Source organism: Scardinius erythrophthalmus, assembly GCF_964197995.2.
Source record: "Scardinius erythrophthalmus genome assembly, chromosome: 18".
Taxonomy (NCBI): Eukaryota; Metazoa; Chordata; class Actinopteri; order Cypriniformes; family Leuciscidae; genus Scardinius; species Scardinius erythrophthalmus.
This window is the reverse complement of record NC_138238.1, coordinates 8799398-8815365: the sequence shown is the minus strand read 5'-3', so window position 1 is coordinate 8815365 and position 15968 is coordinate 8799398. Positions and strand designations below refer to the sequence as shown.

Sequence of the window (15968 nt, the reverse complement as noted above, 5' to 3'; positions counted from 1 at the left end):
AAATCTAACAAACTGCTGTGAATTTCAATTGTACAAACATTAAAACTGTGATTTTAAACAACGTAACTGTGGCAACTGGACGCGTTGTGTTTCGTTTTTTCCTCACCCGCTCTTTGTGATGGGATGAACTGAATGGCATGTATTTACAGAGCACGTACACCCCCATGAACCACGGCCACGACAACACTGAGGACAGGGTGAGTTAGACACGTCCAACATTACTAAAACAACCGAGTACATTTACGACGCAGCTGAGTGGTGGAAGAAGGGATGGCGAGTCGAATACTAAAGCTATTTTCATCATGATGCAGTTCGTAAAAATGACTAGTCCTCCTTTGAGCTCAAACCTGACGAGTTTGGAAAATGGGAATGAGATTCATGTCTGACTATCACAGTACATCCTGCCTGTGTGTATAAAGGCAGTGGTTTGTCTATGGCGCTCATGTGATTAGCAAAACAGGAAGGGCAAATCTACTGGTCGGCGTTTAGTTGTGTGCTGTTCACTTGGGCTTTCGTCCTATTAAATCTAAATGGAGGATTCAATTTATACAAGTTCCAATCGCACACACACCCACAACAAACATACCGAGCGCGATCAGGAACGACATCTTTCCCTAAACCTGGATGGTGGGAGTTCATACCTCCTTTAAATATCTCTGTATATCTTTACATGTTTATTTAGATTAACTTAAAAAATAAAACAGCCTTAAAAATTCAAACTGAACATAAAATACTTGTGTTATGTCAGTCCAAAAAAAAAAAATCAAATAAAAGAAAGAGTTCCACATTAACACAAGAGATTACTAAAACCTGGGCCGCACAAACTTTCTCTCAGACCCAAGTTACATTAAAAGCCAACACCGAACAGAAACACTCCTTAAAAAGACTAAAAACTACACTTTGGTTCTTTTTTGATATGAAGAACTTCTGCTCTCGGATTAGACAACACCTTCCCTTAATTTTTCGTATAATTTTGTTTCCAAAAATCTGCAAAGTATACAAGAATGATTGTGATGACAAACCTGTAAACTTTAGAAGCTTTTGGGCGCTAATCCATTTTGTGAATTTTTTTTTTTTTTTTTTTTTTTGAAGTTCAGCCCCCCACCCTGCCAACTCTCATCCTGGTTTACTTACATAAATGCTTTTTCAAACTTGATTGTAGCTTCTGGTTCAGCTAGCGATTTTTACAATGTACAGTATATTTATGAATTCATAGATCAGTACTTACAACACCTTCTGAACATCTTTAACGGGCAAAAAAAAAGAAAAGAAGATGGTTCTGTGGGAAAAGGACAAAACAGCACCCCCATGTGGGCGTCAGATACATGCACCGTCCCTTGGGCGGGGCCACGGCCGCGGCCAGCTCCCGTTGGTCAAAGATTGGACAGGATAGGTGGTGTTGACAGTTGAACTGGATGTCGTCAGAGTTCCTCACTGGTGTGTCTGTAACTTTAAGAGCTGTCATCCAGCTGGCCTTCACATGCCCGTCCAGCCACAAAGAAGAAACATTCCCATTATCTCGAGAATCCAGGTAAACTGAAAGAAATAAAGCTTTCTGTGAATGGAAATGTGCATCATCAGTCTTATGCATATTTTACTTCCTTCAAGGGATAGCTTTCTTAAAAATGTAGGATTTTTTTTTTCTCATTTCAACACAAGTTGTTCCCAACCTCTATGAGTTTCTTTCTTCCTTGAATAGATATTTTAAAGGAATGTTGGTAACCAGACAGTTGACGGCACCCACTGACTTCCATAGTTTTTTTTCCCTACTATGGAAGCCAATTGTTGCTGTCAATTGTCTGGTTACCAGCATTCTTTAAAATATCTTCTTTTGTGTTCAACGGAAGAAACTCATACAGGTTTGGAACATCATAAGGGTGAGTAAATTATGAAAAAAATAAATAAAAATTTGTTTGGGTGAACCATCACTTTAATCAGGAACGTTTTTCACATTAGCTAAATTCTGGCGGCAAAATGACAAAAACTGTCTATTGTTAATAGTGTAGCGATGTACGAAGCAGTTTCAAACCAAGCAGCCTTCTGCGGAAATTACACATGGCCAACCGGAACCCGTTGCAAAATCTGCACGATAAAAATCATTCGCACTCATGTGAAATTCCCGTTCATGTGGATTTCTATTGAAATTACTTAATTTTTTCCACGAAAATTTGCAGAAATATAAAAAAAACCATTTAAATGCAAAAGTAACGCAAGCATTACTTTCCATAAAAAGTAACAGTTACTTTTTAGGGAGTAATGCAATATTGTAACATTACTTTTAAAAGAAACTTTCCCAAACACTGCAAATAAGACAAATAAAGTTAAAGCAATCATGAGAAATAAAATCACAATGGTGAGATTACCTTTCCAGTTAACTTTTTATTTTATTGCTTCTTTTTTTAATCCAGGCTTAATTACATACGTTAAATGACGGAGAAAAATGGCGGAGTGCGAATGGGGTGTTTTTACCTGTCCTGTGCAGTTCACTGTAAGGGGGCGGCTGGTGCCCCTGAGCAGTGGAAGTGGACGTTAAGCCACTTGCTTTCACGGCGGTGCCACACACGCGTCTCCTCCGATTGGCAGCTACGCGGGCGGCCCTGGCTGTCGATGTACTGCGTCAGCCGGATATACGCAATGCAGGCAGCGTCCTCCCCGATGAGATGAACGTGAGGGTTGAGAATAGTGGTGTGCACGGGCTTGTTGTTCTTACTCAACACTGTAAAAGCCAAACACATTGATTGTATCTCAGTTATGGTCAATAGTTATGACTTGAATGAATGATTATTTAAGGAAAAGCAACTATACTCATAGTTAGACATGACTCACAGTGCTCAAAGTAAAACTTGTGGAAGTCCATCCCCTCGACCAGGTTCCCCAAAGCTTCAGGCTCAAAAGAGGTCAGACCAGGGTCACAGATTCTTCTGTGGTACATAAGAATGTTTACAGTGAAGCAATTTAATTGGAGTCCGGATACAACTGGATATTACCAGCATTTTGTGGCAAGATACAATGTTCTCTCAAAATAACAGGAGCATCTGTTCACAGACTACTGATCAGCCTGGGAATTCAGTTCTTTTAGACCAATATTTTATAGGCCTGTTTGTATATTTTTAATATAAAATGCAACTTAAAGACAAAAGTTTAGAGAGCCCTGTGTTGCAGTCATGTGCAGGTGGGCTGTACTTACGTGTATGCTTCAAAGTCTCCATTGTTGACAGCTTCGATCAACTGCTCCGTGATCTTTATAATCTCCTGCTTACGAGCTACTCGAACAGAACGGGTGAAAGTTGAGGGATGATGGAGGGAGAGGAAATTAAATGATGAAAAAAGAAAAAAAAAAACAACAACGGAAAGTTAATAAGCTCAACCTGCACTGCTCACGCTGCAGATACCTGCGAAAATTTCATATTAAAGAGATTGTTCACCCAAAAATGAAAATTCTTTCATTAATTACTCGCTCTCATGTCGTTCCAGACCCGTAAGACTTTCGTTCATCTTCGGAACTCAAATGAAGATGTTTTGACGCTTCAAAAAGTTCATAAAGAGCAGCGTGTTTGAGCTTCAGCAAGAGGTTTGTTCTCGCGCATCAGGCAGGTTCGGTTGAGCTTCTGTCTTATGTTTGCTGATCAATGTTTATATGTGAATAAAAGCCTACATTCAATCTATTCATCATATAAACAGACCGAGTCTCTTCAGAAAATGTGGACTAAACTGCTCAATACATATGGATTAGTTTTAAGATCTCTTTATGAACCTTTTGAAGCGTCAAATTGGTAGTTGCGTAGCTGCCAATGGAAGGACAGAAAGCTCTCAGATTTTATCAAAAAGATCTTCATTTGTGTTCCAAAGATGAACAAAAGTCTTACGGGTTTTGAACAACATGAGGGTGAGGAATTAATGATAGAATGTTTATTTTTGGGTGAACTCTCTCTTTAAGGCCTACTGACACCAAGAGTAAAAGTGACACAAACAAACAAATCGTAACTCAAATTTATCAGTCAGTGAAAAAAAACATATGCCTAAATAAAAATAAAATGTGTTGAAAACTCAGAAACCAGCTTCACCTTGATCTGAAAAGCTTGTATCTTATTGGTTGGCGAGTTTTGGTGCGTTCACGCCATGTCGTAGTTACTGTAAACACTTGATGACAAACTAGAAGTTCTACTCAGAGGTTTTCAGCTTCCTGCATTTATACATTTCTATGGCAACACTATTAATGTCAAAGTAATATCGGAGTAATTAATAGACAAAAATATAATAAAACAAGTAACAGTTATGCAAAATCCTTATTAATAAACATTTAAAGTTATTTAGTAGGACATTAGACATGATTATCCAACTCTTTTCTAGTAACAGTAAACTCTATTGTATTTTCAAATTAATCTTGCATTATTAAGGCATTAGACAATGATTGTAATTAATGGAGTGTTTCTGAGTTTCAAATTCAAAGTCGAAATCTTGTAATTACGATAATTCTGACAAGCCGTGAACTCATCTATTTTTCCACAGAGAAAAAAAAATGAGAATAAAAATGTGCACATTTTCTCACACTGTGATGGGAACAGTACAAATGCATGTAATCAATTTAAATGCTTAAATAGTGTTTTATAGCGTGTAAATATGCATTTGGATTAACACTTTATTGGTTAAACTACTAAAAATCTACCTGCTAAAAATCAGTAACAATACAAACTTCCCACTGTGACTTCATGTATAATGTCACTAGCTAATTCTATTAACATGAAGAATTTGATTTCCTGTTGATAACCTGTGTGTGTGTGTGTGTGTGTGTGTGTGTGTGTGTGTGTGTGTGTCCTGGTCTACCCCACACACTTACACTGAGCTGCGGACACACTCGCTGTGATACCGCCGACCCCATAGACTGAGGCACAGGGGCCAGAATGAGTTCGCTCTAACTCTTGACATGAGGCATATTCTGAACTGTTCCATGCCAAGCGTTTAACGTCATGCACGGGGACGGCTGCAACACACAACGCAGCACACGCAACGGTGAGGTGATGATGCATGCAGAAAGAGAGAGGACGCATGAACACATGAGTATGAAGTACATCACATATCTTAGATCACCCAAAATAAAAACTCTATCATCCTTTTTTGCATCCACAGAATACAAAAGGAGAATATTTATGTAGCTCTTTTTCAAACCATGAAATTACATAGGGATGGATAATGTTGAGCAATGAAAAAGTATCATAAAAGTGGTTTATGTGACTTATATAGCATATTCAAAACCTTAGTATATTCAACATCCTAGTCCCTGGTCATTTCGGCTAGATTTCTCCTTCTGTATTCATATTGGTATGGAACAACATGAAAGTGAGTAAATGATGATAGAATTTAAATTTTTAGGTAAACAATTCCTTTAATGCCTTAAATAAAAGTATATGCAATAAAGTAATTTTGCTGTACTTCATAAACAGTGTTAGAATGCACATAAACGGATGAATAAAAAAAAAAGAATGGAAAAGTTTAAAATGGAATTATGATGTTCTAAGCAAGTCAAAATGTAGACAATGAATTGATCACTTATGAAGTAATGAACAGGAGGGAGGGTGGAGGAAACTGCTGAAGACAGATGCAGACAGATGTTAAAAGAAAAGAGAGCAGGTGTGGATGATGTGTTGCAGCTGCAGTGTTTTCTGGCTTGGACACAGAATCAACTCAATTTTTGTTTCTTATACCATTATCAGCCAACTTAACAGAAGCCGTAACTCATATTTGTCAGTTCCAACTTTTTTGTTAATTTAAAAATAGTAAAATAAGCAGTAATTTCAGCAATTTGATCAGCATCCCATTTGTTAGCATTAATCTACATTATGCATATACAGTACTGTATCTGTGTTATGTCCGCAAACCTGCTCTAACTAGATTTAAAATGCTGTGGTTTATGGTTTTAGTCATTCAAATTGGGGTTTGAGATTTTTTTATGTTTTTAAAGAAATCTCTTACGCTCATCAAGGCTGCATTTATATATGATCAAAAATCTTATCAGTAAATGATCTTTTTTATTTTAATATATTTTAAAATGTGATTTATTCCTGTGATGGCAAAGCACCATTACTCCGGTCTTCTGTGTCACATGATCCTTCAGAAATCATTCTAATATGATTTGCAATTTATTAATGGATCCTTGCTGAATGGAGTCTTACTGACCCCGTACTTTTTGAAAAGTAGTTTATGTAAATGGCTTTGGTCATTTACCAAACCTAGTTGAAGAAATATAATACAATTATTTCAAATTCAAAACAAACATTAGAATTCATAAAGGACTATGAATAATGATAGAAGAAAATAAAAGCATAATTTCACTAGATACTCAGGCCTATTGCAGGTTTTTCTGAAGGTCAGCAATATATTAGAGACGGTATGGAGTAGTGTTTCATCAAACAGTGACAGATGAAATCACAAATATGTAGCTTGGTTGTGGGAATCTATTGAAATGTGTGTATGTGCAAAAATGCATATTAACGTTTACGACGTGTGCAATACTTTTATCACAATCAGGGAGGAGAATGTAGGAAAAATCAGGAGTAGAACATCTAAAGGGTCAATCTAGCTACTAAAGGGCATGTTCTGTCACTTTACAACAGTACAGTTGAGTAGCATGCATCAGGGGGTGAATACATTTGTGAGCAGAAAAGGGGATCAACAACTGTGACATACTGTTCTACACGGAAAACAAGTGACCCATATGATAGTATGCTGAAGGGCAGAAAGGCTGGAGTTGTGTGGGGGGGTGGGGATGGGGACAAAAAGGTCTTGACTTGAAGGTTTGAGGGGGAGATTGAAGGTGCCCAGGTGGTACGAGAGGATCTTGACTTACTGGCAGGAGAGCCCTGTGGTGAAGCCACCAGAGCGGGCGGCTCTTCCCCGGCACTGCACTGACTCATCACGGCACTGTCACTGCTCGCTCCCTGCGCACTCTCGGCTGGCACAGCCCCAAAACCACACGACACCAGGAGGAAAAACACACACATCTCTCATGTCCTTCACCAGCCGAAACAAACTAACACAGACACCACACCAACGCTGGCACGCAATCATGACTAAATAGCTTAACGGTCACGAAGACGCTGAATGGGATGCGTTTAGATGAGCTGTTCTCGATAAAAGAAGCACTGTGTTTATGGCAACAGGACTACAGGTGATGATCCTGGATTTTCCAGCCGAGTTATGAGTGATGGTGTGACGCAGGTCTGCATCTATGGGTGTGGTGAAGCTGAGTCGTGTTTGTTGTGCTTGGACAACAGCGCGCTCAGAGATTGTTTCTCCAGGCTCCGTGCCAATTTCCTGTCCTCATCACCTAACCTCAGACGTGACGGAGCTAATGATAAGGCTCTTTAAGCTGCTATTGTCTGTTCAGGCTCGGAGTGAATAAGGAGAGGAAATGAATTCGAGCCTGGCCCTTCTCGTGACAGAAAATTGTATCGGCGAGAGTCCCTCGGGAAAAACAGTACGGTTCACAACATGCTAATGAATTTACAAGACACGGCACATCAACAAACATCTAAATAAGTGGGGTGAAAAACACAGGACACACACACACAAAATCTACAAGGAAACCTACTGAGACACTGACATCTTAAAAACAGATGTATATATGTATATTTAAACTGGATTAAATCGTTTGAATGTGGCTGCAAATTAATTTGCGTGACAATGACAAATTGTGTGAGTGATCTGACATAGAAATGCTTATTAAAGCCCTATTCAGAAGGGACTAGTTTTCTCTGAGGACGTCAGGTAAATTTCGTCTTTCACAGATGTACTTTGCAATTTTATTTCAGTTTGAATTAAACATGTCTCTGTTTTTCCTCACACGACTATCGCCATCTATCGTTCAGAGAAATCTAATCCCATCCGGACAGGAATGTTTCTGAATGCGTTGGGGTTTTTTTCCACAATGATTTTGCCCTCATTTACTTTGCTAAATCTGTCAAGTGCACCTTCACTATGGACCTTTTCTAACATTGTATCTCTAAACTGAAAACCAAAAGGGTTGAGCCATCATGCATGTTAATGTGTAAAGCACAATCCATCAAACCCCGTCTCAATGCCCTCTATCGTAATTCCCCTCCTATCCATCCGGCAGCATAAGTTCATGGCCCTGCTTTCAAATCACAAAGCTTCAGGTGTCTCCACAGCCAGCCTGATGTGAGATATTGTTCAATCAAAGGCTTTTTTTGGGACTGCAGTACCGGAAGTGTTCGGAGAGGAGAGGGATTACCCTTCTGACACGAGCACCGGGAGCGGTGCTGAAGGCATGCAGAGAACAGGAGAGAAGATCTGTGTACCTTTCCTACCTTTCATATCCTCTTCCTCAGTGGTGTTACAGCTCTCTGTGGAGCCCTGATGACAGAAACAGAGACAGACAAAGAACATACAAGACAAACAAAACATGAGACATGAAGGAAAAGTCATGAATAGCATTAGGCTATGGTCTCTGAAGTAAGTTTCAGAACTCACGATTCAATTCAACGCTCTTGATTCAGAGAGTGATTCTTGATACATCTAAATTTTTTAGCAACAGTGCAGGGCCACAAATCTTTTGCAAGTAAATAAATATATATAAAATAGAAAAATAGAAAAAAAATCTCAAGATTTGATTCATTTGTTTTTGATTCAGACAGCCATTCAAAAATAACTGAACTTTTTAGCAACAGTACAGTCCCATAGTCTTGCCAAAGTTATACAATTATTATTAGTAGTAGTATATTATTATTATTATTATTAATAATAAAACTCACAATTCAACTTTTTCATTCAGAGAGCGATTACAAAATGTGTATAATATAAAATTATCATGTTATTTCATGTCTTTTGTGAGTAAAAATAATAATTATTTAAAAAAAATCTTAAAATCAAGTTAAGATTTTCATTCGATCAGCCCAGATTCATTTAGAATATTAATAGTGCAATTTGTGAATTGTTCCCCACCCCTATTCAAAAAGCTCCTGAAAATTGTACCTTGGGACCATCGGCAGGGTTGTGCACAACTGTAGTTTGTGGCTCCTGTAAAATTGAATAAGATTTCATATCATGATTAAAGTAGGTAAGACTCTCATCCACAACAATCTGGTTAAACAACATCCTCCAGGAATACACACGCATACTTTTAAAGCTGAGCTTGGCTAAGACACAAAATAAGGATTCTGAGTTCATATACAGTATTGATCTAAACAGACAATTTTTTTTTTATGTGGCAATGAACACAAGGTTGAGGTTCATGATTAGTTTGATGAACACTCACAGCTCACTGCAGAAAAACAGACCACACGTGTACACTTGTAAAATAATAAATGGCATGCGTCACAAAGATCTAAAGATGCAGTTCCTCAAATTACACTAACATTCTGTCAGAACCACAGGGATAGAGAATCATAAATGAGTTAAAAATCTGCCTTGAATCAAGCAATTTCTGGATTATATGCCCTATATGTTTCCTCTGATTAACTTCCAGTTATTTACCCCAAATTTACCCATTTGAATCCTTAAAATATTTAACAATAGTGCATAGTGCATATTATTCCAATTGCCGTTTCTGGGGTCTTGTATGTTTCGTATAGCCCAGTGGTTGCTAGCTGTCCATCAGCACTGTGAAGCCATTTGGAGGCCTCGGGAGGGGTCGGGGGTTAACTCGTGCTCTTAATGGATTGTTTTGAAGGTCCCAGGATTCTCTTTGCTCAGATATTTGGGCAGTCGAGCAAACAAGGCCCATCTGAAGTGTCAATCTGCTTTCCTTTTCTTAAATCTCCAGGGGACACTCCTACAGTAGTTTCCAACATGGCCGAACAGCTGACAGCTTTCTGTGTGGGACACTGCATCTTTACTGTGACTGGTTTATGCACTCTGACTCAAATTACCTAGTTATTGCTGGAATCCATACATTTACTGTATGCTACTCTGTATGGTGGCTTGGCTCAAATTCTGGTTATTTTTCAGCACCATGTATATATAATAAATGCAATGTCAAAGACGAACTCGTCCGATGACTAGATTTAGCCTGTAGTTGTAATAGCAGTGTAGATGTAAACGCCTACAGAGGCCAACAAGAGGAGTGCAGAAGGACATAAACCAGCAGCTTACAGGCAAGAACAAATCATTATGATATGTTTATAAAACACCACAATTATGTGTACCAGGCGTGCTTTGAAAGGACAAAAAAAAACCTCTATGACTAAGACATCTACTGCACAGCAAACTACAGGTCTGATGTATTTAGTACATGCGAAAACTTCTGACATGCACCAAATACAACATTAGCAGAAATGTATTATGGGATACGGTCAAATCAGTAGATGGGTTACAAAGAGTGTTGAATGTAAATGAGGTACCATCGGTGTAGAAGAGGTCGTGTTGCTTTCTTTCATGGCGTTCACTACAGCGCTCACTACACTGTTTTTAGTGTTGTTTGTCTGGGGCTGAAATAGAGAGGACATATACAACTTTCTTTTCAGAGAGATGACATTCACTAGGGAAATGATCGGATCGGATGGCAGTTAAAAATCACACATCAGATGAATAACATACGGCAGGAAGATGACTGTACAGAGTTATCCATCATTCAGACAGAGGGCGACAATTACTAATGGACATTTCATGGTACCTTATAGCTGTTGTCAAAATCATTATAATACAGTCTGATAACTAGATCCGCTCAGGCAACACATGGGTTGTACTACTACTAATTTGCAAAATAATCTCAGAGCGCAAGACTACTACAGCCTAAGGGTACCAATATACTTTTACTAAATTGTGGTGATTGAATTAAAACCAGTTCAATAGCGGTAGAGATGGAAACCTCAAAAGGCTGCTGGAGAGATTAAAACATCTCAAACTCCACAGTCGTTATATAAGGAACATCTGTGGACTTACCTTGACTCCATCTGCCTTTTTGTTAAGTAAACTTTTGCATGCTGTAGGGAACAGGAAAAAAACAAAACAAATTACTACATACAGTGTGAGTGACAAAACCAGCAGAATGCTCACATCTGCACATATTTCAAATAAATCCCATATAAAACATTTAACAAACTGCTGGCTTGCATTCCGTCATTCATTCGCATACAGGGTTTGGGAGGTAATGCTGACTAGAATCATTTTTCACCACAGGAGAAATTTCTCATTGATCTTTATATATCAGTTTAGGCCAAAGAAATATGAAGCTTTGGGAGAGGAAGGTAAAAAGGATGTAACTTATAAATAAATAACTTACCGCAAATGAGAAATTCATTTTGGTAAAATTAACTTTAAAGGGGTCATATCTTGAGGGATCAAATTTTCCCTTGATCTTTAAGAGTTACTGTACTCTCTGTACAGTAATACTGTACTGTATGAAAACATATCGCAACTTCAAACTCAAACTTTTCACCAGTGAGAAAAAAGTTAATTTATTAAAACTCAACATTAGAAATTAGCTGATCTCTCTGAATATTTCAGTCAACAGTTTGTACAGCACACTTCATTGATTTGTGAATTTGTCAGAATTAGAAATGTACATAAATATGCAAAAAGTTTTTTTTTTTTTTTTACAGTAAATAATTTTACATTTCTATTTCAAATAAATGCTGTTCTTTTGAACTTTCTATTCATCAAAGAATCCTGATTTTTTTTAATGGTTTCCACACAAATATTAATCAGCACAACCGTTTTCAACATTGAAAATATTTAGAAATGTAAAAAAAAAAATTTGAGCGCCAAATCACTTAAGTAATGGCTGCTGAAAATTCAGCTATGCCATCACAGGAAAAAATAAAATTTCATGTAATGTATTAAAATATATATTTCACAACTATATTTCATTTCTGATCAAATTAACACAGCCTTGGTGCGCATAAAATACATTAAACATTTTACTGACCTCAAACTTTATTCATAAATACATATAAAATCAATAAGTAGGTGCAACAAAGTGCAAAGTGTTTCTTAAAGGAACAAAAAAAAAAAAAAAGAAATTCCTGCTTAATTTTAATGGTCAGAGGGAGGAAAATGCTCATAAAAATTATGAGATTTTTTTTTTTTTTTACTAATACTATAAGAGGGGGAGGGTGGGGGGATTAAAAAAAGTGTGATATAACCCCTTTAAAATTAACTAACTGCACAGACTTGGAATAAATTACCCATTTTATTCAATTTTTCACCAATCTCAAAGCAGATAAAGAGAATGAATTTGTTCTTCATTTGCGGCCGCAGACATAATGAGGGAAAATCATGGCTAATGTATGCAATTGATTTTTCCTTTAACTGCAACTGTTATTTCCCAGAGGGCATGTTTGGGAGGTCTTGAGTCAGTGTAGGGGAAATGGCCCCCGATATACTTCAGAGTCCCTCAGAGAACAATCAAAAGACTTGTGTAAAACCTCAATCATGAAAAAAAACCTCAGGTTTCACATTCTGTATTCCTGTTAAACGCCTTACCTTCAATAAACAAATCGGAAGAAAAGATCGCAAGGTTAAGACAAAAACTCATTTAGAAGCAGAGAGGACAAGCTGGAAGTTAGCAGGCATTGTTTGCATTGCAGTCCTGCTTTCATGCTTCACTAATTATGAGGTGAGAGGTGTTGGTGGTGGATGCAATTCACCATACGGTCAGCCATGCAGTGCACGGGATTATGAGTCCCATAATGCAATGCACTGATGAAGGAGTCATAAAGCTAGACCTCAACTCATTACCATTCCACTGTCTCTCACATATCTAACTATGTCTCATAGGATTCACAGACTGTGACTGGGAAAGCTGAGCCAGCAGTCTTCAGTTATACTGCGGAACAATCAGATGGATATGGGACCCCAGGACGGCCACGCTGCAGTCATACCACGATTAATGCTGAGTGGAAATAAATTATATAAGGAGGAAGATATTAACTCATTTTCAAACAAAGTGCAGTAACCTTCTTTGATTTAAAGATAACATAATTATACTATGCAACACAAAAAAAGGGTCATGTGGCATCCTAATGCAGTTTAAATAACAGGGGTGAATATATGAATCAATTAAATTTCAATGCATTGATTAAAAAAAATAATTAACTGCTTATAATTGCATAATGCATTTAATAGTCATTTATTGTGTACATTTTTCAAATGATTTTCCATTATAAATATCCACCAAATCCATATCAGCAATCTACATCTTTTGCACGTTTAATTGTCCCGACATATTTTAAGCATCGGTTTCTTTAATATTCATAACAAAATAATTGTGACCAAATTTCAAATGAAAATAACTTTATCAAATTTTAAGCAAATATTCACACCCCTATTAAATAATGCTTCAGGCTTCAAAAGAGAAAAAAAGGTCTTTAAGGCAGCAGATTGAGCTAGTAAAATCAATTACAACAGCCATTACACATTCAATACAACTTTAAATCAGACCTGTGCAAGCAACAAATTATATATATTATAGATTTAACAGGCGACAAAGCAGACATACTAACATGCCATATCTTCATAATCAATTGGTCAGTAAAAGTCTTAGCTTGGTCATATAATGAAAAGCTCTTAAAAAAGAATGAAGAAACATTGATGAGATGTCATTACTGGTTATTGGTTAACATCAAACATATTCAACTTGAGGACTGGCTTTAACAATAACAGAATATATAAAGAGTTATAAACACTTACAGTACTAGTTGAAGCCAAGAACTGATGGAGAGCATTGATTGGACGGCTCAAAAGAACATTAAAGGAATATTCCAGGTTAAATACAACTTTAAACTCTTTGGATTGTCCTTCAGTTTGTATTAAAAAAATGGGAGTGTATACATTTAAATTGAGATTGTCTGTGGTAATTGAGGCCATGGATGCTGTACATAGAGGTAACATTTTATAAATTTTACTTTTCAAACAGTGAGCCAAGAGTGCATTTTCCTGGCAGCATCCAGATTGCAAACTACTTTAATGGGAATGCTAATGGGTAGCTTTCTATAGCTCCGTCGAGAATTTTATGGATACAGAAAATCCTGCGGAAAGAGTAAGAGAAGTACGTTGTATGCTATTCTGAACAGATCCTATTTCTGCAGAAACAACCAAAACAGTACATATTAACAGGTTCAACAAGACAATGAAGAGCTCTTGTTAGTTTTCCATAATCCTGAGGGATCTGCAAGGATCTGATCTTTTCTTAACTGTTCTCCTTTGCCCATTTTGTACATATAGAGTATTCTCACCATGACGGCAGCTGCTCAGACACAGCTCGTTGAAGATGACAGCTGGCTGACATTTACTGGTTCTGACAGACAGCTGTCCCACACTTTGGTAAGAGTGTAACAATTCAATTTGATCAGACAACACAACTGGTACCAGAGACCTTCTCTCCATTTTCTCCTGACTCAGAGACACTGTCAACAGTGTCGTCCATCTGCCCTCCAGCGGGCCTCCTTCCCCGCAGACCACCTGGCTCTCACCGGACACGTGTGCCAGCTACATCGGGTCTGACGACTGGCAGCAAGCCAACCCCACTCCTGCCCGTCCATGTAGTTAAGCCCCTGCGCTCTTGGCGAGGGGAGGAGGAAGAGTTGAAAGGAGAGTGGTAGGGCAATGGTGGATTGGCTAGGCTGCACAGGTCTGCTTTAGTTAATGACACAGGACACAGATCTAAGAACCCCCAAACCTCCATCCCATCCAAACCTCATTATTCTCCATGAGGTGGAGAGCACAGAGGCGAGCTGAGGACAGACACCTGACCGGGGTCCTGTATCTTCAGCTAAAGCAGACTTCACTTAAAAGCTAGTTAACCCAATAGCACAAAACACCAGAAAGCTGAACAGCAGGGAAGGAGGGAGCCAAAAAGGGCTGAAGCAATTTAACCGAGAGGAACAGAGCGAGAAAGACAGAGGAAAAGAGAAAGTCTAATCAAAGGAGAAGCAGCGGCATTCGCGTTTTTTAACTCCATGCAGACGATAATGCATGCAAGCTGATGGTGGGTCTCGTGGTGGCAATCGTTAACATGAATATAGTGCTGTGGTATTGATTGGATTGGTTTGCCTAGAGCCACTGTGTGTAAACTGAACTGGGGATAGTTGCAAGATGAAATGAGATATCATTTGTTCACGCATATAAAAGCCAATCTATGGCGACGAATAAATAGACTTTTTGAGAGATGAACAAAAGGTAAGATACTTCAAATGTTGCTATAAGAGTCATTCTCAAAATATGGTAACAAATACTGATCAGTAAAGTCAAAGATTAAAAAAAATAATAATAAAAAAATCTATATATAACCAAATAATTAAATCCTAGAAAATGGTTTTAATTTTGAATAGATTTTTTTTTTTTTAAGTTGAATTTGACAGATGCGTAGTAGGAATTATTCTTTAAATTGAATGATCTGTTTCATTGATTAGACCCAGATTAGAGGTGGGAAGATAACTGAACCTGCTCTAATAATTCTTACAACTTGTAGGGTTAAAAGCTAGCTAGATGAATGCAGAATTACATGGTCAGGTAATAGCAAAGCATAGTAAAAACATGGCTGAAAAAAATGACATGCTAATCCATAAACTCTAACACATTGCTCAAATGAATGACGTTTGTGTGTGAAATGGAAACTATCCTTTTAAATGTGAGAACTTCTCCAAGACTATATAGCAGACGTTGTTCATGAGAGTGAAGACTGAGGTAAACCAGTGATGGCAAGAGGTAAAAAGTGATGGCAAGAAAGGCAGGTTTCTCATTGGATGCATGCTGATTGGATAGAGCAGAGGGAGGGCGGGGGTTTGAAGGAATTGTGGAGGGGGCTCGCTGGTCCCCCTGGTGGCGAGGTGAGGAGATGCACTCTCACATACCTTCCTGTGCAAGCGCGGCAGTGCTTGTGGTGGGAGCAGCAGGGCTGGTATGCTGCCGGCCCACTATTGGACAGAGAGGCGTTGAGTTGGGAGAAGCTATGGAATTTTTTCAAACCCTCTACTGATCAAGTTATCTTTGTTTTGTTTTTTATAAGGAATTAA

At 38.0% G+C, this 15968-nt stretch overlaps 1 protein-coding gene across 21 annotated transcripts in view; it reads right to left on the bottom strand.

Annotated features, from left to right (window-relative positions):
* Positions 1 to 964: 964 nt before the first annotated feature.
* The window catches only part of camk2g1 (calcium/calmodulin-dependent protein kinase (CaM kinase) II gamma 1), an 84715-nt gene continuing 69711 nt past the window's right edge, over positions 965 to 15968 (bottom strand). The window contains exons 13-23 of one of the 21 annotated variants that reach the window (XM_081393360.1): positions 15807 to 15869; positions 10897 to 10937; positions 10356 to 10442; positions 8989 to 9033; positions 8316 to 8370; positions 6845 to 6949; positions 4838 to 4981; positions 3188 to 3263; positions 2827 to 2921; positions 2470 to 2716; positions 1089 to 1536 (exon numbers count right to left, since the gene is read on the bottom strand). In XM_081393360.1, the coding sequence (XP_081249486.1) occupies positions 2484 to 2716; positions 2827 to 2921; positions 3188 to 3263; positions 4838 to 4981; positions 6845 to 6949; positions 8316 to 8370; positions 8989 to 9033; positions 10356 to 10442; positions 10897 to 10937; positions 15807 to 15869 (944 nt within the window). In that variant the 3' untranslated portion in view covers positions 1089 to 1536; positions 2470 to 2483. Of the gene's footprint in view, positions 1537 to 2469; positions 2717 to 2826; positions 2922 to 3187; positions 3264 to 4837; positions 4982 to 6844; positions 6950 to 8315; positions 8371 to 8988; positions 9034 to 10355; positions 10443 to 10896; positions 10938 to 15806; positions 15870 to 15968 lie in introns of all 21 variants that reach the window. The other 20 variants (XM_081393371.1, XM_081393376.1, XM_081393377.1 and 17 more) reach the window with 20 other exon arrangements.